This window comes from Melanotaenia boesemani, chromosome 17 (assembly GCF_017639745.1).
Source record: "Melanotaenia boesemani isolate fMelBoe1 chromosome 17, fMelBoe1.pri, whole genome shotgun sequence".
Classification (NCBI taxonomy): Eukaryota; Metazoa; Chordata; class Actinopteri; order Atheriniformes; family Melanotaeniidae; genus Melanotaenia; species Melanotaenia boesemani.
The window spans coordinates 10,928,593-10,950,284 of NC_055698.1; the positions used below are offsets into that span (position 1 = coordinate 10,928,593).

The 21,692-nt window shown below is 36.8% G+C and overlaps 1 protein-coding gene across 1 annotated transcript; it reads right to left on the bottom strand.

Annotated features, from left to right (window-relative positions):
• Positions 1-19,845: 19,845 nt before the first annotated feature.
• LOC121628057 (piggyBac transposable element-derived protein 3-like) lies at positions 19,846-21,063 on the bottom strand. Its single transcript, XM_041966957.1, has one exon. The coding sequence runs from the start codon at positions 21,061-21,063 to the stop codon at positions 19,846-19,848; it is 1,218 nt and encodes a 405-aa protein (XP_041822891.1).
• Positions 21,064-21,692: the final 629 nt, after the last annotated feature.

A 21,692-nucleotide genomic window follows, 5' to 3' on the forward strand; every position in this document is an offset into this window, starting at 1 on the left:
TTTGGCCCCAGTTACGTTGTTTTGAGCCAAGCAGGAATGATTCAATCGTTTAAATCCCACTGAAATCTAGCTACCTCTCAAGGTACACTCAACACACACACACACTCGCACACACATTACTTTACATTACTCCAACAGCCCATGTCATGCGGATTTGTAACAAACAACCACTGACTTGCATTCATAGTCAAAGCCATAAACCTACATGTAAAATAAGTTGCAGTGGCACATTCAACTTTTTTAAATATTTTGGAATTTTTCACATATGGATCATGTGTGGAAATCTCAAGATATTCCATGCCATAATTAAAAAAAAAATATGTAAGTCTGTGAAGCTTACATAACTTTAAAGTGGTCACAGAAGTGGAAATAAGCTGTCACAGAATAAAACTAGCAAAACATATAAATATACAGGGTCTGTTAGATTGAAGGTGAGCTGGAAGGTAGAAAGGAATAATGTTGGGAAGAAAATACCACCGTTTAAAGGCTCATATACAGGTCCCTGCAGGTGCTTTCGACTGCCGTGTTCCTCTCTAATTCTGTCATTCCAGATGACTGAATTGAGAACGACACACACACACAAAGGAATATTCCCCATGTTTGTCAGTGAACGGGCAGGAAACCAAGTCAGTGTGTGTACAAGCCGACTGGCAACATTCCTGGGAATAAAATCACCTCACAGCAGCACAAAAAAGAGTGTATCATGTAGATGACCCAGAGTAGAGAATCTGTCCAAGTGATGAGGCTCTGCTAGAAAGAGTAGGAAAATCAAAACGACGGAATAGAGTCGCTCCTTCTCTTTGCTTTCAAAAATACATATATGTTTTGGGATGTTGCCACAGTGCTGAGATTCATGTCTGTCCAACTTGCTCTGTTTATCTTATTTGTACTGCTGTGATAAAATCGTAATGGACAGTGTAGACAAAAAATGTAGAGACATGACACACACAACTATAGTAGTTGGTAGAAAGTAAAGTAGTAAGAAAAAGTGCTGACAGGCTTGAGTATGATGGGAAGAAATGTTGAAGAAGAGCTAAAAATTGACAAAAAGAAAATAGGACAAAGAAGATGTACACAAAGCTTTATTTTCTTTTCCTCACTCAGACAAAAAGAGCTGACTATTTTCAGGCATTTCATGCAGAGAAAAATCATTTGCATTTCATTTCAATAATATCTTGAAAGCTTTTCCCATACTAAGATATGCCTAGGCACTCATAAATAATTAAATCATTACACTAATGACTTCAAATACTTCAAATAGCATTCGTCTATTTTTTGTACTTGCTTTATGCATAATTGGAAAGGACTAGAAATGTTTATATATATATATATATATATATATATATATATATATATATATATATATATATATATATATATATACACAATACACACACACACACACATTTCTTTAAAATTCATGTTCAAGGCAGATGAGAGAAGAATGTTGCTAAATCTTTGCTAACATAAAAAAAAATGTTAAAACAACAAAAGATGCTCATTATCATAGGCAGATACCCTAGGAACAATATGTCTTTACAACATGCTTTTCCAGCTCTGCAAGGGGCTGTGATGTGAATAACAAACTAGCATGTATTCCATTTCAAATGTGGTGCTACTCCTTACTATATCAAGCTTTAACACACGCAGACACACATACAAATGCACCTCGCTGTTATTTGCTCTTCAGTGCTGCCAGAAAGTAAGTAATACATGCTTATTAATATTCATGGAAATGTTTCTGTAAAGTCATGGTCTAGATTGAACCTCAAGGGAGCTCTAAAACTATTAAACAATGATGAGTCATGGAGTGTTTGCCTGGTCTTTACAGTGGTCTTGGAAAGCAAAAAGGAAAAACATATTTTGTGAATGTGTTCCTCCAGCAAATTTATTTATATATTCATGGAAAATTAAACCATATTATTACCATATTATACCATTTTAACTACATGGATTTATGTTTTTTTTTTGTTTGTTTGTTTGTTTTATTAGAGAACATACAGAAAAATGAACAGCATTGCCTCAATTCTGAAGTACATACTAGCTGAGATGAAAAACCTACATTTCACAACTTTATCAACTTAATTAAGCAATCCAGATTAAACTGAGTTAATGCAGTTTTTAATAAATCCAGTACAGATGTGCCAAATTTTGGAAGTTTTCATGTAAATTGACTAGCTTTTCACTGCATTAAATTTTACTAAATAAGCTGCTCCTTCCTGTGAATCTAAAGGGATTTTTTTCCTTTTCGCACCAAAACTGTTCTAACTCCACACTGAAATGTTTTTTTTTTCCATAACTGAAACATCACATTTGTGGCACCTAAATAAAGGGTCTTGAGACTTGCACTGCAGTTTTGTTATGTCCACATGGAAGAGAAACTTCACATCTCCATAAATTTTTTTTTTCTTGCCAGTTTCACAAAGACACATCTTGACTAATGTAAAAGATAGATTGCTGCACATATGCAAAACAGCATGCATATATGACAATGATTTGATTGCATGTAAACATCAAAAACATGTTAAAAGCTGATGTTAGCATTTAGCTCTGTACTGTAATACAGTGCCCAGGCACAGCTTCTTTGGTGACTATAGCTTTATGCTGTTGCTTATTATTTTAAAAGTGAAAAAATTCACTGAGGTAAAGTTGATCCTATCAGTTCTTCCCCCTCCTCCTTTTCAGATGTCTTCTTCTGCCAAAGCAGACAGAGGTTTGGATGTGGCAGTGGCTTGCTGCAGGGTGCTAGTAGCACATGTTGACCTCTGCTACTGACTCTCCACAGATCATTGTGCCAAACCCTTGCAGCCTTCAATACAAAGACACCCCCCTCAAGGGGGAGAAAGGGACTAAATCATTGGCACTCCCAGGTCTGGCAAGACAAAGCTGGCAAATTGAAAAAAGGGGAGGGTCGGGGGCCTGGGCTGACTTGGATCCAACATTTTGCCCATCTGCTGTTTCAAAGCATTTTATAGCAGGCTTGCATATCAATGTTTGTGTACTGTGGTTTGCATTCACCTGCTCACAGTTACAATGAAAATGTCAACCACACTGTTAAAGTTAAGAAAGCAAATACCACTAGCTAGTTAGTCAAATTAAAAAAAACAAAGAAAAAACACTTTTCTAGACAGCAGCAAGATTTATGCAACTGGTAAGTCAGTGATAGCTTCTATTTTGCCTGAGCAAAATAGATAATTATTTAAGTCAATCATTGCAAATTCTTTAGTCATTTAAGTAGCCTCAATATTTAGCACATTTCATACAATTAAAAGATAAAAGAAAGACATGGAGGAGTCGCATCTTCAAAAAACAACCTGTGACGTGTTGACGTGTTTCATGGAGATGGCATGGTGGCAGCATAGACCAGTGTTAGTGTAAGTTTAGTATTCCACATGCAAATAAATGAAACAACTTCTCAGAAACCGAGGACACCAGGAAAGATAAAACAACATATTTAATTTTTAACAAAATCTGACAAAAAGCTGAGTTTTACTATCTACCAGGTAGCTGGACAACCAGTGGATAATTTATAAAGAACATTTGCCCCCAAGTTGTGTAGTTTTTTGCAATTGGTTACTAAAATAAAAATAACATGTTAATTAGTTAACTTTAGAGATGTCAGTTTTGCAAACAATCCAGTGACCTTCTGGGTTTCCTGACTGTGGCCACACAGTTAACAAGCAACCATGAAAGTAAAATTGATTTTATATAAACTCTATTTTTCAAAATGTCAAACTATTGTTTAAATTAATGTGACCTTCACAACCCACATGCTACATTAATGATTTTTTTTCTCTGCTACTTTGATTTGTGAAAAAACAAAAACATCTGAGCTGTAGAAGCCAGGTTGAGAAGTGATTTTGTGATATAACCTCTGACCTGAGTGAATGTGATTCTCTATTTAATCTTCCACATCCCAAAAAGCATTTACACAATGATTAATACATGGGGTCTACGTTAACATCAAACCAATTCAGGCATTACTAAACCATGCATAAAATCTGGAGTCTGCAATCATACTGCATTGGGACAAAGCATGTCTCTTTGGTAATTGCAATATGTGTGCAAAGCCTTTGGACTCTCAACCCTCACAGAGATCTGTCGTAGCACTTGGCAAAATAATGGACTATGCACAGGGAAAATAAATTTGCATTACATGAGTTGCACATTAAATATTCATATGGAGAAGTTTTATGGACCTTGCAACATACAGTAGCTGCTGGAAAGGGATTTGTTCGAGGGTGAGATGAGGGGAAGGGTGTACATGCAGTAGCTTCCCTCCCATGTAATGCATTTTCATAAAATTCTATTATGGCGTCTTATTATCTTCTGAAGGTACATTTGATGCATAAATGAGCATTTAAACATAAAGTGCCAGGGTTCAATTGCCCTTATCCCATTGGTGATAGCGGAGAAATTACTCTGCAATACTGTACAAGCTAAACTGCACCCATACATACATACACACACACACATTTATTCAGTGGCCACTGAAGTAAAGACTGATTTAGGAATAAAGCGCTTCATGTGTGACAACATTTAAGTGTAACAATGATTCAATGGCTTTCAAATAGCTGTTAACCTGCTGCCATACCATAAAATGATTTTGCAGAGCATTTTCTCCGGTGCACTTTGAAATGCAGCCAGTGGGAACACCGCAGCATTACATTAAACTAAGATGCATGCTGAAATATTACTTAAATCAATGTATTGTAATTCCACCATCATTATGTTTGCAGTGCATTTTTCTGAAAGTTTGAGAAATTTTCTTATATACGCATCTTAACAGAAAGTAAAGAACAGAACTTCCAACAAAGACTATGAGAAAGCCTTGAAGTAAAATCAGAGGAGTAAATTAAATTTCCTAGTTCAATAAAAAATATAAAATTGCCTCAAGTAATATCAAATCAAATCAAATCAAACTTTTATTTATGAAGCACTTTTCATACAAGAGCAGTGCAAAGTGCTTTACATAATACAAGCCTTTTTTTGATATATATATATATATATATATGTGTGTGTGTGTGTGTGTGTGTGTGTGTGTGTGTGTGTGTATTAAAAAAGCCCCCAGAAACCTTCACACACACTCAAGTGTAAAACATCGAAATTCATTAACACACACCCGATCATACTCTTTTTTTTTACACACAAATCGTCAAACTCACCCACTCAGCACCCATGTACAGCTCCCACCCCTTTTTCAATAGCAGGTTATCAGAAGTGTAAAGGCATGTCTGTTACAAATAAGCTTAAGTATTTATAAAACATTAGTTTAATGATTGTGCTCACTATTTTGCTAATTTGTAATTTGGTCTGTGACTTAGACATTTGCCTTTTTGTGTGTCACAGTGTACCTAAATACAGTATATGTTATATATACAGTACCATGTATACATATGTATATTTCCATTTGAGAAGAACTTACCATTGCACGATTCTACTTAAATGTGATATATTAATTTTAGCATGAACTTATTACATTTTTTAAAAATTAAATTCAAGAGGTTAATGTCCGTTACTTTATGTGAATAGTGTATATAGGAGGACTTGTATGGGCTCAACTCAGTCATAAAGAATTTGTGGTTGTAAATGAATGTGTGAATAATTAGTCACTTTCTGACCGAATGAAAAAGATTTGTCTGAAAAATTCAAGTTTGTGACACGATAGGAAAGCTTGATTTACAAATACAAACTAACTTATTAACAAACATTATTTTACAACTACAAAGTCTTAATGGCTCTGATCTGAGCCGGCAGACTTGATCGTGACTTGGTGGTCAAGTAAGTCCTAATACTCCCCTAAGCCTAAGGGCTCAAGTGACGGTCTCTGCAGAACATATGTGGACATTTTTAAATCAGTGATTTTTCCCGACAAAATGCAGTAGCTAATGAGACTGTAGTTTACATGTGCTGTTGTATATGTACAGCATCTTTTTCTTCAAAAGGCAACAGATTTAGTTTTAAGAAATATTCACTTCTTATTCACTTGCAGGTTTGCTTCACAGCTGAATGAAAAGTAGGAAGAAGAGCAGCAAAGACTTTACTGGGGGGTGGGTGGCTGTTCTTCTCAAGCTTGGATCCTCTACCAGAGTCCTGGGAGTTTGAGGGACCTGTGCAGTATCTTAGCGGTTCCTAGGACTAAACTCTTCTGGATGGAGATGTCTGGTGTTTCCCCATTTATCATTTGTAGGTTTGTCTCCGGTGTGGGACACAGCCTCGAGTACTCCCGATGAACACTGGTATTACTGTTGCTTCCGCATTTCAGGCTTTCTCCAGCTCTTCCTTGAATCCTTGGTATTTCTCCAGTTTCTCGTGTTCCTCGTTCCTGATATTTCCATTGCTCGGGATGGCTACACCGATCACTACGGTTTTCCTTTGCTGCTTATCCATGATCACAACCGGTAATTGCCATTTTGTGGAAGTCCCACAGGATCTTAGCACTCTCATTCTCCACCACCTTGGGAGGTGTTTCCCCTTGTGACCTAGGGGTCTGCAGTCCATATTCTGCACAGATGTTTTTGTATATTATGCTGGCTACTTGATAATGGCGTTCCATGTATTCTTTGCTTGCCAATATCTTACACCGTGCTGTTATATGCTGGACTGTTTCAGGGACCTCTTTGCACAGCCTGCACATGTTGTCCTGCCTGGTGTGGTAGATCTGGACTCGATTGCCCTGGTACTCAAGGATTGCTGCTGTGCATTACTATACTCTGATATTTTGTTATCAAAAATGGTTAAGCAACCCTTTAGTGGTGAGATTTCTTGCTCTAAAGCAGTGTGTTATGTCCCTTCAGTCTTTCCACAGACAGTTCAGACAGAATAATAAAGTTAAAAAGATGTTTTATTATCTTCTCCTTTATGGCCAGAAAACATTTGCCTGTAAGTATTCTCTAGTCAGTTTATAATTTTTGTAATGCAAAACAGAGAATATTGTTAAGGTAAACATTTGTTGATGGACAAAACCATTTTAAACCCTGTAATCCATTGGTGCATGCTAATCGCTAGCTTGCCAATATTATTTTTAATAGATGTTAGCCTTAAGCTAACTTAAGAGTTTTTATACATTTTGATGTGTAATGTTATGTCATTTCACCAAGACAATTAATTTATTTCCAGTGAGATACTGATGTAGTTTTCCAAAGTAAAGGTTTCAAAACAGATTCAGCCTCAGATATTTCTCGGGAGACTGTTATCTATCTACTTATAATCAAATATGTTTTATTGCTGCAGTGATGTGGAATCGTACACGTCTGCATCACGATGCATTGAAGAAATAAGTCCTCTTGTCAACTCTCTCTCTCTCTCTCTCTCTCTCTCTCTCTCTCTATATATATATATATATATATATATATATGTATGTGTGTCTAGAATCGCCTTAAGGAGTCATGTCTCTTGCAACAGGAAAAATAAAAAAAATATATATACAACAGTACTTGAAATAGGCACACCACCTCCAAATTAAAACAATAATAGAGTATATCGTCACTTTATAGTGTATTAATATTTGTACTGTCATTAACTTGTTGTAGAATTTAATTTTTTTTTACAACTATAAAACTCTTTAATGCAGCAGACATTTCCACCTATGAAAATATGTTTCCTCAGGTCAAAGTTTTTGTGTCTGTTTAAAAATGTCTATTGCATGTATGTGTTTGTGTGTGTTTGTGTTTCATGTCTCCAGTAGCAGGTGTGCTTTAACAAGCTAATCAAACTGTGTCCACCTGTTTTTAATTCAAGTGAGACATTTATGAAAGACTTGTGGGCAGCTGGTAAAGGCTTAAGATTATACTCAGCAACAGCAGAACACATGTTTGCACCGTAGAGGACGTGCACCACCTCACACAGCAACCATGCATGAGAACAGACCAGCACATACCTTTTATTTGTCCGGTATTATGCCGCAGCCCAGTAGGTTCAGGGAGAGTTGTAATGAGCAGAGAAGCTACTCAGAGAATGCTTATAAATTTTCTGTCCAAGCATTTTAAACCTAAATATAAAATGAAGTGGTGTTAAATGGAGAAGAAAAACACAATATAATTCATTTTATTATTAGAAAAGAAAACATGTAGATTTGATGAAAACACTAACAGATGATAGTGAAAAGACATAAATGCAGCCAGTTATTGAAGTAAGAACAATCTTCTATTTAAGCCATTTCCTCAATAGTGTATTTTCCACCATATTTTTAGTTCTCAAAATTCTTTTTGAAAAGATTTTTGAGAACAAATTAGCTGTAATAAGTCATGTGTATGCGTGACTGTGCATATAAATTTGCTTGCTTGCATGTGATTACATGCATATTGGAGAAACCACACATTGACTCAATGCGTTATTCTCTGCCTCTGCTGTGCCAGGCCATCTCTTGTCTGCAGTATTTTTTCATTCATTTCTTTTGCATTTGTTCCCCCATTTTTTCTACCTACACTCCTTGCCCAACCTATTGTTATTATTCTAATGATGACAGACTTATGCACTGACCAGGCACATGTAGAGTAATTATGGGGAAATGAACCTGCGGGATGCACGGGCCATTGACCAGTATATTGACTTTGACTGCCACCACAAGCAATTAAACTTGAGCTGCTCTGCGTCTATAGAAGCCCCCACCTTTTTTTATTATCACACCCCACAGAAACACACACATAAACACACTCAAACTGAATGGAAGGTCGCCAGAGAACAGTTAGTCAGCATGTTTTTCAAAGGCTCCTCGCAAACTAATAAATAACTAGGAAAACTGTGATTCTTCACCACTTTTTCTCTTGACACCTCAAGAAATCAGACAATCCTTTCCAAAGTACAAGGTAAAGGCAAAAGTAGTGTTGGCCAATCCCCAGAATGGACCTTTAAGCTGAGGAGCTCTACAACTGTTTTGACATATATTCTTCAAACACTTCTGGCCTGTAGCTGGAAATGCGGCTCTGATAACAAGGATATAATCCATCTGTCGAGCCATCTCTGGTTTAAAATGAGCTTTTCCAGTGGAATGGGTGTGAACAGCTGTGATTCTGTCACCATGGTTGTCTAGATGAATCAGTTTTAGGAGAAGTGTTAGTGAGAAGTTAGTCAACCTAAAGCTTCAGGGATTAAAGGTTTAAAGAGAGAGGGTTATGGACTTGACCTACTATACTTGTGCTACAGTATGATGGCTGTTGGAACTTGTGGGTTTCATTATTTACAGTAACGTTTTGCCTAAATGTCTGAGTGAGAGATAACATGGTAGTGTGGTCTTTGATTATCTCTTTGCATGCTATTTGTGAAAAATGTAATTTTATCTGGATTTTTTTTGTGCTAGTAAAGACAAACTCCAGCCTTTCAAGGCTGAGTTAAATAAGGGGACAGAGCTACTTTGTACAGGTAAAGAAATGGGACTTCACTGATGCAACTGTTACAAAGAACAAATATCTATTTGCGGGGCTCATTTTAGATAATTGGATTATATTCTTACATATTTGATGGAATTCCAGATGAAATGTAGAAGCTACATTTTTTAGAGCACTAACATATTTTTGTTTACTTTAGACACCCTCTTCTACTTTTTCAATTGGCATAGTTTCACTAGAACACAGATGCCATTTTCATAATATTAAAATAAAATTTAACACTAAAAGTTGAGAGCATTCAAGCACAACTCTCTGGGACAGTGATTTACAACCCTTTAGTAATCATTTCATATTGTTTTTTGATCCAATTCTACTCTTGAGCACCTTCTCACCTTCAGGTCGTTATTCTAAAGGCTTGAGAAACAGATGCGGATGCATTTGAGAAAAAAAAAAAAAAGCATGTGGATGACCATCTTGATTGGATAAAGTTTGTAAAAGTGTTACTTAAAGCAAAACATGCTAGTCAGGGGAACCTGATGACTGGGTTAGGAACGATCCTGCCCATCTACAACTGACCATCTACAACTGACCTTTTACAATAAGAAACAGTAGCAACCACAAATGTCCTGGCCTAGTCACCTCTGACTGTGGGGTATGTTCTTCATATACAGATTGCTGATTGCACAAATTTTAGGTTTTCCATTAAATTCCAAAAAGGACTGAATGAAAACGCTGAAATATGTGTTCATGGTAATCATCTTTGTTTCAACTGCTCTCTTCTTGCTCGCTAAATGTCCTTCAGTGCATTTTTTTGCCATCTTCATTATTTTTATTAATCTGTATAGAAACAGTTGAGTTAAATATTTTTATATTGTTTTGTGCTGTTTGATGGAGCAGGAGACTGACCTACTGTCAGTGACATCATCTCTGTGCGCCTGTCCTTTGCAACACATCAGAGGGATTCTCCTGTGCAATGCACATTTAAAGGCACCTCACTTGCATTTAACTAACTCCATTTCTGACAAGGACTTGTTAACATGAACTTTACAGACTTAATTTCAAAGGCAAACACTACAGCACCAGTGTGGGAACGTTTTGCTTCTAAGTCAAATAAAGAGTGAGCCCAATAACTTGGGAGAGTTAGTTTGATGGATTTGCAGTTAGTGGTCAGAAAAAAAAAAAAAAAAATGAAATGATCTTCCCATCAACCAACCCAGTTCTCTGAACTTGTTTTAAAACAACACAGCTGCCAGTCCTTATAATTAAAGATAAAAAATAAAATAGTTTTTCAATTATATATTTTTTTCTTTCCATTATATTTTCTTTGATACCACTAAACTGACAGATTTTCACATTTCTGCACCGCTAACAGAAGGCTAATTCAGCATCAATCTCACATCCTGTCTCTTTCTAAAGCTCTATCCAGTCAGCAAAAGTCAGTTCAAGGTTGACTCTGGCCATTAAAAAAACACCACGCTGCAACTGTTCTGGGTAACATAAAAGCAAACAGAGCTATATTTTGACTATCAATATGTTTTTATTATGTTTTTCAGTTCAGCAGATTGATGAAGACAGCAATTACTGCTAATCGTAGAGTGTTCAATAAAGTTTGTATTTATGATTATTTCACATTTTTGCCTTGAAACTAGTTGTAACTGAAGATCAGCATAATCTTTTCTGATTTGTGGTTCTATTTTAAATGTGATTGATAAAATCACCATGTTGTAGCTTTGCACAGATGCTCATCACATGCTAACAACTAATTTATCCACTGTGAGACTGAACCAAAACAGTTCTGTACCATAAACTACAACACAAAGCTAAAAGGTGCTACAAAAACAAAAAGGCTGATTCTTTCCCAGTTTGTCACAAAAAATAACCACTTCTAAATAAGATGTAACCTGATCTATCATTAATACATTGATTATAGGGGTTTCAAAGTTGGTCTTTAATCTCAGTTATACCTAACAATCAGGACCTATTTAGATGAGTCCTGCTCTGCCAAACAGTAAAACTCAGCACCATTTTATTAGCTAAAGCTTTTTGCAGCTGAACATGCAAAGCAGCAATAAAATGTCCCAGCTGTTTTAATTAGTTACTTGGCAAATGCTAGCGGGCAGTGTTCAAAATGTCAGCTTGAGTTTTGAAATTTTTAAAGTGATTATACTGTGTGAAGCACCTGAAAAAAAAAAACGATAAAGGACAATACTTGCTTAAAGGAAAATTACAAGAATGCAGTTTGTATACTGATTTTTATCACATCTGCGTAGAAATGACTTACATAAAAATATCTTCAAAGAATATCTAAATGTCAAAGTGAATATATTTCCACCATTTTAATCTGTTTTCAGCATGCTAATTAGTTCTCAAGAAGCTGTGCATGTGCCACTAAACTTGCTTCTTTTGACTGAATGCCAATGATTTAGTGGCTGCTTCTGTTGTCCATTCATGTCTTCTATGACAGAATATAACTAAAGACTTGCTGCATTTGCATGAAAGATTAAAAATGCAGGAAGATCTGGCCCATTGTGGAATTTCTAAGCTTGCATTCATCAGATGTGACAGATGACAAGATATTACAAAAGCCACAAGCTCAAATTCAAATCTCCTGTTCTCCTGTCCTCTTTCATCCATTCAACGTTGTTACCATGTTATGTTGGTACACATGTTTCTGCATTACATACAATCTCTCTGGGAGTGCTTGTGAGTGCAGAGTTGCACATTTTCTGAAGTGTCCCTTCCTGCCATTCTGATCCATCTCCCTTCAGAGAGTGTTTCAGAGCAGTGGATTAGTGTTGGGTTGACCGTCAAACAAATGGGCCAGCTGCTAGACTGGCACTGTGGCTTTAACAGACCTCCTTAGTGTCTAGGGGACTATGAGCACGTATTGGCTAAACTCCTAGGTTGAGGATTTAACTGGCTGGTGACACCCTGTCTCAGAGGGGAGGATTTTAAACTGTCACAGCACACACAGGTCAGCTTTCACGCTGGGGCTGCCACTCAAACAGTATTTACTTTCTTTAGAAACATTTCAAGCTTTTCAGTTCAAATCCCCTCTGATTTACTTCAATCTGAACAGAATTCAGAGTTTCACATAAAACATACTACTAGCTTGACAGATTGATCAGATTGATCACTTCATTTAAATAGGAACTTCATAATCATATTTAGCCAATATACACACAGGAAGTGATGTGACATAAAAACTACTACCATCTTGTGACCTGCCTCTTCAACTGTATTAATGTTCTTCTGTTATGGTAATGAATTTAGTCCATTTTCTGAGTTCAAATAGCTGCATTTCCTTACAGCATACATTAGGGGAGATAGTCTGCAAATCAGCACGCATGTTTAGATTTATATACTAAGCACATATACAGTATACTGTATGTGGAAATGAGGTGTTGAACACTAATTTGGTTCTTGCTTTGGCATGGAATCTCCTCCCACTTTCTTAGCCCCAAAAAAATAATTCAAAGAGAGACAAACATGAGGCATTATAATGCCAGAACCACCTCAGTTCACTCCTTTTGATGTGGAGGAACAGAGTCTGACTGGAGGTTTCACCCATTTGCTTGAGCTCCTCATCCTTTCCTGGTTGAGCTCAGCCAACTTCTAAAGAAAATTCACTTTGGCTGCTTGTTTTTATGATCTATTATTTATTTATTTATATATCGGTTTATGGAGATTCAGGATGGAATGAAGGTGGACCACTAAATCACAACTTTGCTTTTTGGCTTAATTATTTCTTTACAATAACTGGTTGGTGCAACACCTTTATTGCTGCTGACACAGCTCTAATCTGTCTGTCCATCCCATCACTCATTATCAAGATAAACTTTTCTGCTCAACCCTGACCTAGAAAGAGCACTCTAACCTCACTTGAGAGCCATGGCATTGGATTCGGAGAGGCTGACTTTCATCTCAGCTGTTTTGCACTTGTCTGTAAACCACTTCAGTGCAAGCTGAAGGTCATGTGAGGTTTGTGATGCTACTGGGCAAAGACAAGTCCAGGAATGTACATAATAAATGTTGCTGTGCCATAAAATCAAGTCAGAAACACGTATTTTTGAGGTCAGAAAGTTACATCACAAGTGGTATTTGAGGTTTCAACAAAGCACATAAGCTAGGAAATGTGAAAAACCATGCTATGGGCCATAAGTCCTGGCTAGTGTCCTGCAACATGATCTGACAGAAATACGTACAAAAACCTTTTAATAACCAACAGTTAATTGACTTTTCTGGTTTAGTAACAACAAAATAAAGGCACAAGTTAAGTTTTCTAATGCAGAAAAAATATGTTTAATTCATGATTTACCTGATTTAACTATGGTTCACTATGAAACTTTTGCTATCTAGTAATGTCATTTTTTGTGTGTGTTTTTCTTTTTTCTATTTGTGTCATCAGATATTTTTGAATGAAACCTGACTAACTCTTGGGTAGTTTCATTTTGTGATTGAAAAGATCATTTTATTCTCTTATCAAGTCACTGCTAATATTTGTAATAACAAATGGTAGGATACTGAACAATCACTGAGGCACTTGTATTTAATGGATTCCTGATTTGGACTTTCTCACTCGGTTGAATGGACATTATCAGTGGTTATCAGCTCATTCGTATGGGACAGTCAAACATTATCGTTTGTCCGTGTTGCTTATCAGCACTACTGATGCAGAAAGACTCCTGATTCCATTCAATGGGAATCCAGTCCTTTGGCAGACCTCAAATCCTCAGCATTATGAAGAATTTTTAGGAAAAACTAAGTAAAATTTAAACTGCGACTATGAGCAAACAACAGTAAAAAAGAAGGTTCTCGTTCCCAATTAACCTTATACAAATTAGTTTAAAATAAAATTTAGAATAAAATAAATAAACAGTTTTTTTCTTTTTTTTTCTTCTTTGTTTTTTCACAAATTTCTCTAAGGTCTCATAAGATTGTTGTTAAGGTGGTTGTTTTGGATGCTCCTACGTGCATGGCACGTTCCCATCCTGTTTTGGGTTGTCTGCCATTAATGGGCTGTGTTTCATTTCAAGTTACTGTTGGCGAGGGGTATTACAAGGTTTGTAGTCTTTATGTCTGCTTTCATATATATTTCAGGAATATACAGGAGATTTTTCATTTTTTTATTTTTTATTTTTACAGTTTTAGCTATGATCTCCATTAAAGCACTTCCATATTTTGGCTTGGTTTTTATGGCATGAAGGTGACTTGAAATTATTCTTACCTGAAAAACAAAGTGTTCAGATCAAATCTTGAACTATTCCTATAAAACATGAATAATGTGTGGTTACACAGGTCTTTATAGACCACATCCTCATTAAATCCTACTTTATTTTGTTTAATCAAGCTGGACTTATTGCATTGCATTAAAACCTCAGCAGTGCAATATTACTTATGCACAAGCATACACTGAACATGTTTAATGTCCAATTTAAAAACTATATGACATTACCTTCAGTAAATCATTTTTACATCCCAATTTCACTTCAATAAAACTTTGTCATTTAATTTTTTTCATGTTATTTCTCAATGACTATTTGAATGGTATCCTATGCATGTGTATTTATTTGATAATCTGTGCACTCTGACCCTGACCATAGACAACGTGCTGACCCTAAATCTAACATTTCATGCTTTCAAGCTTATATAAATGTCCTAGATTGTGAATAAAATGTTGGCTTTCACTACACCAAATACATAATTTAAAAGGTTTTTGTGTTGAGAGTATCATGTCAGAGTAAACACACAACATGACTCCTTTGAAAAACTGACTTTTGAACCTTGACCTCAGTGCATAGTTGAAGCTTGTAATTTAACAACAACAGACGCTAAAGACATGAGACCAACTGTTATAGAGTGCTTTTGGTCTGAGCTGTCATGTAATAACTACTGTGTTATAACCACCAACTGGAGGCGTTGTCAAATATGGACAAAACATTCGCCCATTTAACAATTAGATTCTTAAGATCCAAATTCTGAGTTGCGTTTTTTTTTTCTCTCTATTAGAAAATGTAACTTTTGCCTTTATTTTGTTGTGCCAAACCCAGAAAAGTTGTGCACACACCACAACAAAGCACCACCCCTGATTTAACATCGCCTTGATTTTCAAGGTCCCAGCACATAATTTTGAACAATTACATGCCGCAAACACACAAATATCGGTTGAGACATTGTGGTTATGTTGCATAAGTCTGTGAGATCAGGTTTTGTCTTGAAACTGGGGAAGACAAGAACATTTCAGCATACAATATTGACAGTTTAGTCCTGCAGTTGGCAAATGTTAAAGAGAAAACCATCTGAGTGACACTAACAGTCATAAACAATATAGATTTTTCTGGACCTGTTTTGGTTACAGCTAACAAGAACCAACATTTTAATGGAGTTAGTGTATCTATTTCCAGAAAGGTAGCATGCCAGAGAATAATTCCATTTTGAGAATAATTAAAGTTGAGGCCTGGGCTAAAAGTGCTTTTAATTGATTACCCTGGATTCTCTGAAATAGGTTAAATACCATCCTAAAATGAATTCCATTAGTCTCTTGCGCTCACTATTTATATTCTCTCGTTCTTCTCTTATTATCCAGTTGAGATGGTTGTGATTAAATTGCCTTATACTGTACTTCCCTCGCTTCTCAATCTCTCATTTTAGCCCCCTTGCTCTTTTTTTCTCTACTGCTTAATATAACCCATTGATCAGACACTAGAACAGTGTCTAGCATCCCCCCCTCCACACACTCTCCCATATACTTATCTAATGATAATACGGTTGGTGTAATATATTGGTTGGCTGCATCCATGTCTGCAGCACACGGCACATCAGCTTCTCCTGATGGCCAAATGCTTATGGATCCTCACTAATCTGTGCTTACCGTGGTAACAGCTGATCTGTTTATTGAATCTTTTCCCCCACCTATTTGTGGAAATATTGGGCTTCACTTTCTAATTTTTTTAGGAAATGGATCCTAGTTTGTCAAAGTCTGTCCATGCACCCTGATCTAACTTTGATCAAATCCAACAATTCAGTAAGAGCCAATACTATGAATGCCAGCTGACTTTATAGACATCTGTTTCCAAATATCCATTGCTAGCACTTTTGCAAGAAATTCATTGCCATTTTTTGCTTTGTCCCAAACCTGGTACTGTTAAAGTACTATAGTGAAATTCCCATTCATCATAATAACCACTGTTGAGTGTCCATTTATCAAGCCCTGAAAGCTGGTGCCTTACTGTGTCAAGTTGAACCAAAGGGATTTACCTTCTAATGACTGTTATAAAGCCTGGTTATGAAACAAATTAGGCAGCAAAGGAGAGAAAATCAAATAGCCCCAAACACCAACCTACTCTACACTATAAAAATTCGGTATCAAATATGCAAGATATGTCTTTCTGCAGGTGATTGCAATTTACTTTAGAACTTACCAGTACCAAATAGGACATGAGAAAAGTTAAAGCATCAGGTTTCAACACTCTGACTCTTTAATTTGTCTCCAATTGGTTTGTCTCTCAAAAGGGCATTCATAGATCTTTGATATTTTAAGTACATCATCTGTATTCACTGAACAGTCTGTCACAGCCATGAATAGACACATAGTCTCTCTTTGTCTTATTCTTTCTCACTTCAGACCTTGTGACTGGGGTAATAGATTGTGTCACTGACTCTATGGTGAGCCACCTTCACCAGAAGAGTCATCTGTAATGCATGCCTATTTGAGCTTTATGCAAGCCAATGTGAATTTGCCCAAAATGTGATTAATACAACCTCTGTATCCCACAAGGTACTGCTTTGATGAATTAACAAATCGGGTGTGAATGTCTCCCATTTAATCATACTGAGAGATGAAATGCAGGACTGGTGGGGCAGGCTGGGCGTGTATATCCGCAGTAATCTTTTTCCATTCATATCCCAGCTAAGATGAGGTGCAACGATGACTCAACACCCACTTTGGCTTGATAGAAATCCACATGGTGACGGTTTAGAAAAGATTTGAGGAGACTGAAACTTATTCAAGTGTTTGCTTCAGCAGTTGTAATCTGTTTCCTGTCAAACTGAAGACTACTCCTTGTTTTTGCTCATCTGAACTGTGGAATTTATAATCAGTCTTCACCTTTACATGCAAATTGGTAAAGGAAAAGTGTGTGGTGCGTGTGTGTACCTTTTAATCACAAGAATGTAATAGCAAGGAGCCTGTGCATAAAAATCTATATCCATCATTTTATGATGCTTGTAACCTTAGAACTATGTAGTGGAAATACTGTAAGTAGGAGACTATAATTTTAAATGGTAAAATATTCATATTTACATGAGAAAGATGAAGGACGGTACAGGAAAGAAAGATTATAACAAAAAGGGATTAACTGGTTAAATGAAGGAAGTAAAATAATAGAAACAAATGAAATGTGAAACACTGGAAAAGCATGCTATAAAAGAGGGACTGGAAGATACAAGTAGGTCCTACATATTTAGACAATCTCACTTTTAATTTATTTATTTATTGATTTATTACATTTGCCAGTTCATCTAAACATATATTCAAAATATAGTAATATAATGGACATGGTGTAACAATACTTTTTATTTAATTTTATAATTCATATAATTTCATTAATCTTGAATTCATCTTGAGTTAATTCCACATAGTATTTGGAAGCTGTTGCTTTGAACCCACAAGATGTTGTCAAAGGTGCTTTCTATTCATGTGAAAAAGTACAAAAACAAATTAATCAAAGTCACATCAATGGTAGTGCACATTTTAAAAAGAAAAAAAAAAAAAAAACACATACACCCACACAGGAGAGCTTGGATACATACAAGAGCTTGGGCACCCACTAAAGAAAACGGTGGTGGATAATCACAAGATCCTTTTCACTGGAAAGAAAAACCTCTTTATAACACTCAGTCAAGTGTAAAAGATTCTCCAGGAGGTAGAAATATCATAATCCAAATGTACCGCCGAGGAAGACTTCACCAAAGTAAATACAAAGGGTTCAGTTCAAGGAGCAAATCAGCCATATACTTCATGAATAGAATGGCCAGATTAGTCTTTGGTAAAAAGAAAAGAGAAAAAAAAACATCCTACAACGTCAGAGGAATTATTGAAGAGCAGAACTGGACAGATGAAAATAAAATCAAGTTGAACCAGAATGACATGTGCATAGATAGACCTTGAAACAGCTTTTGAAATTAAATGTTCATCTCCTTTAGTAGAGGTTGTGTAATGGCATGGGCATGCATGCCAGCTTAGCTACAGAGATGGTTAAGGGCGATCCAAATGAGACCAAACCATATAAAAAATGTTTTAAGCACAGTTATAAAGCTTCCCAAATTGGACACTATTCCTTAGGAGTCGGGCTTGGTAGCTGAACACTGTCTTTTCTCCAAGTAAGGAACTGCTGAATTCCAATCTGGAAGTAATACATCCATTGGTGAGTTTTCCTGCATCACTCTGAGACAAGATGTTCATAATTGTGGCAATTTTGCATAAGTGAAGGAAAACTGTTTTATAAACCAGTCAAAGGACATATGCTGGTTAAAAAAATTCATATTGTAACAGCAAAAGTGGGAAGGGAGTATGTAAAATGTACTTTATGATGTATTTCATAACTATTGCAGTCACATCACTTACTGCTGCAGAAGGATAACTGGCATAGACATCAGCAGAGCAGTTTCCTATGTGTCAGAAAGTGAGGATAACTATTTGTGTTAAGCATCAGTGTGTGACAAGCTAAGAAAGAGATAGTGTTGGCAAAAAAAAACAAACAAAAAAACAAACAAAACAAAACACAAGTTTGATTTTGACATTGGTAGGGACATAAGAGTCTATAGAGTCCCCTGGAAGTTAAATGTTTTATAATAGATGTTTATTGGTAGAATCTTATATGACATCTGAACAAGTTTATAATGCAAAATATTCTAATTGGTAATTGACATTAAGATTTTCTTGTTTTTGTTTTTCTTCTAAAGTTGAAAAGAAAGCAGTTTGTACTATGGTGTACTGTGGTGCAAGCGACTTTCATCAACAGAAAAAGTACTTTCATCACACTGTAAAAGAAATCCACTGCTTAACACTGGAAAACCTAAAAGGTAACAATTGGATACCTTATAACCCTAACTACTAAAGAGGTATCACTTTGATACCCCTCTCCAGAACCAGTCGGACCAGTTTTGAACCTGTGCCGACCATTATGCTAACCAGTATGCTAACAATGTTGCACTGCTTTATTGGGCGTTGATGGCCGATCGTCAGAGCAAATGCAAATGTGAAGACAAAAGCAGCAAGTTTTTATAGCAACTCAAACTAACTTCATTGCTTCTGACTCCAATCTTCCTCTTGAGAGCTTGAATCTTCCTGGTTTTTTCGTAAATATTTTGCATTGCTTAGATTGGACTACATAAAAGTTCAATTTAGTAAGAGAATGAAAACACAAACTAGAAACTGCTTATTTCAAATGGTTTATTGAAAAGTTTAAACAAAACAGAAAATCCAAAAATTCACACAACACAACACAATAAACTGTCCTTAGTCTGCGCAGACCTTGCAGCGCCATGGCTCTTCTTTTTTGCACATTCCACATGTGAACTTGCTACATTCAACACATCTTTTTGCAGCAAGGTTCTTTCTGCACTGGTTCCTGACTTGGCACTTTTTCCTTTTGGCAGGTTCCTCTGGTTCAGCAGCCTGTTTGCGAAGACCGTTGTCCCTTTCAATCTGCTTCGCTGTCACGTGAGACGCGGCCAACTCACTGGCAAGTTGCATCAAAAAATCTGGCCGCCTTTCCTTTCTTCCTGTGCAGGCTTGATAAAGCACATAGGCGTTCAGGGCTGCCATGTCCACCATGTTATAGAACACAGCCACTGGCCATCTTCTTGTTCCAGCTCGTACGGAGTATTCCCGCACCATCTGGTCCATGGAATCCACCCCACATTTTGTTTTGTTGTACTGGGTGATGGTGGTTGGTTTTTTTTTGTGTGTGTCCTCAGTCTGAATGAGCCCATGCATGCTGCTCATGACATAGACCGTCTTCTTCCGGCTGGCTGCGTAAACAGTCAATGTGGCGTTAGTTGTTGTAAACACCTGAGTGCTGAACTCACTGCAGTTTTTCACTTTCGCAGAAGGAGGAATTTCTCTGTGAATCTTATTGACTGTCCCAATGATGGTGGTTTTCCGGCTGAGCAACTTTTTGGAAAGTGAAATTGACGTGAAGAAATTGTCCGTTGTGACGGTTCTGCCCTGATCCAGAAATGGTTCAATCAACTTCATAACCACACTCTCAGACAGTCTCTCTTCTTTGGGACGACTGGGGTCTTTGCCAACATAGGGATAAACATTGCAGATATACTTGGATTTCAGGTCGCACGCCACCCAAAATTTTATTCCAAACTTATCTGGTTTTGTGGCAATGTACTGCAGAAAAGGGCAACGTGTTTTTGATGGGTACAGCTGTTCGTCAATGGTGATGTGCCGACCAGGTCTGTAGAATTTGACACAGTTCTTCCGAAATGATTCCCATAGTTCTGAAATTGCTGCAAACCTGTCTGTCTGCACTCGCTCATGCCGGGTGTCCTTGCAATCAAAGCGAAGGTGTTGCATGATTTTTTGGAAGCGGTCTCTAGCCATTGTTGCCATGATCTCTTTGTTTCCATACATCTTGGACCAGTTGTCAGACAAGGATGGAACCTTCTTCACCCCTCTCCAGATGATAATTGCTATGAATGCCATCAATTCTGGAACAGCCATGAACCAATCCACAGTCTCTGTGTCTCTTGCATGCTGAATTGTGCAGGCTTGAATGGTGCGAAGCATCTGGAGGGAAAGAAAGCAGAGGAAGCTTTGGAGGCGAGTTGTGATCCTTGTTCTGGCTTCAGGTGTTGGCTTTTGTGTCTTCACATTTGCATTTGCTCTTGACGATCGGCAATCAAGTCCCTAGCAAGCTGTGTTAGCTTACGAATGTGCATTGTTTTTCCAGCAGGTTCGTGGTTGGCCATTGAATTGGCCATTGAATCTCAATAGGGATTAAAATTACTTCCTCATTCCACAATATTCAGTTCTACAGGGTATTGGCATGACACCAGACAGGAGAACAAGTTAGTACGGAAAAACACCAGGTTTCCCAGTGTTAAATTAATTTACTGAAAACTTCAAGGAAAAAATCACCATAAACAGATAAATTACAAACACTATGATAAATCATTGCTACAAAGTACATCATCATCTTCATAGCTGCAATAATTCTACAAAAAGAAAATCTATATCTGATCATGTTGACTAGTTGCAATTACATAGGATTTGTGAGATTAGAGGGGGCCCTACTTTTGACATCATTATTATTCTCAGCTCCTCCAAATCTGAAACCATGGTCCTCAGCC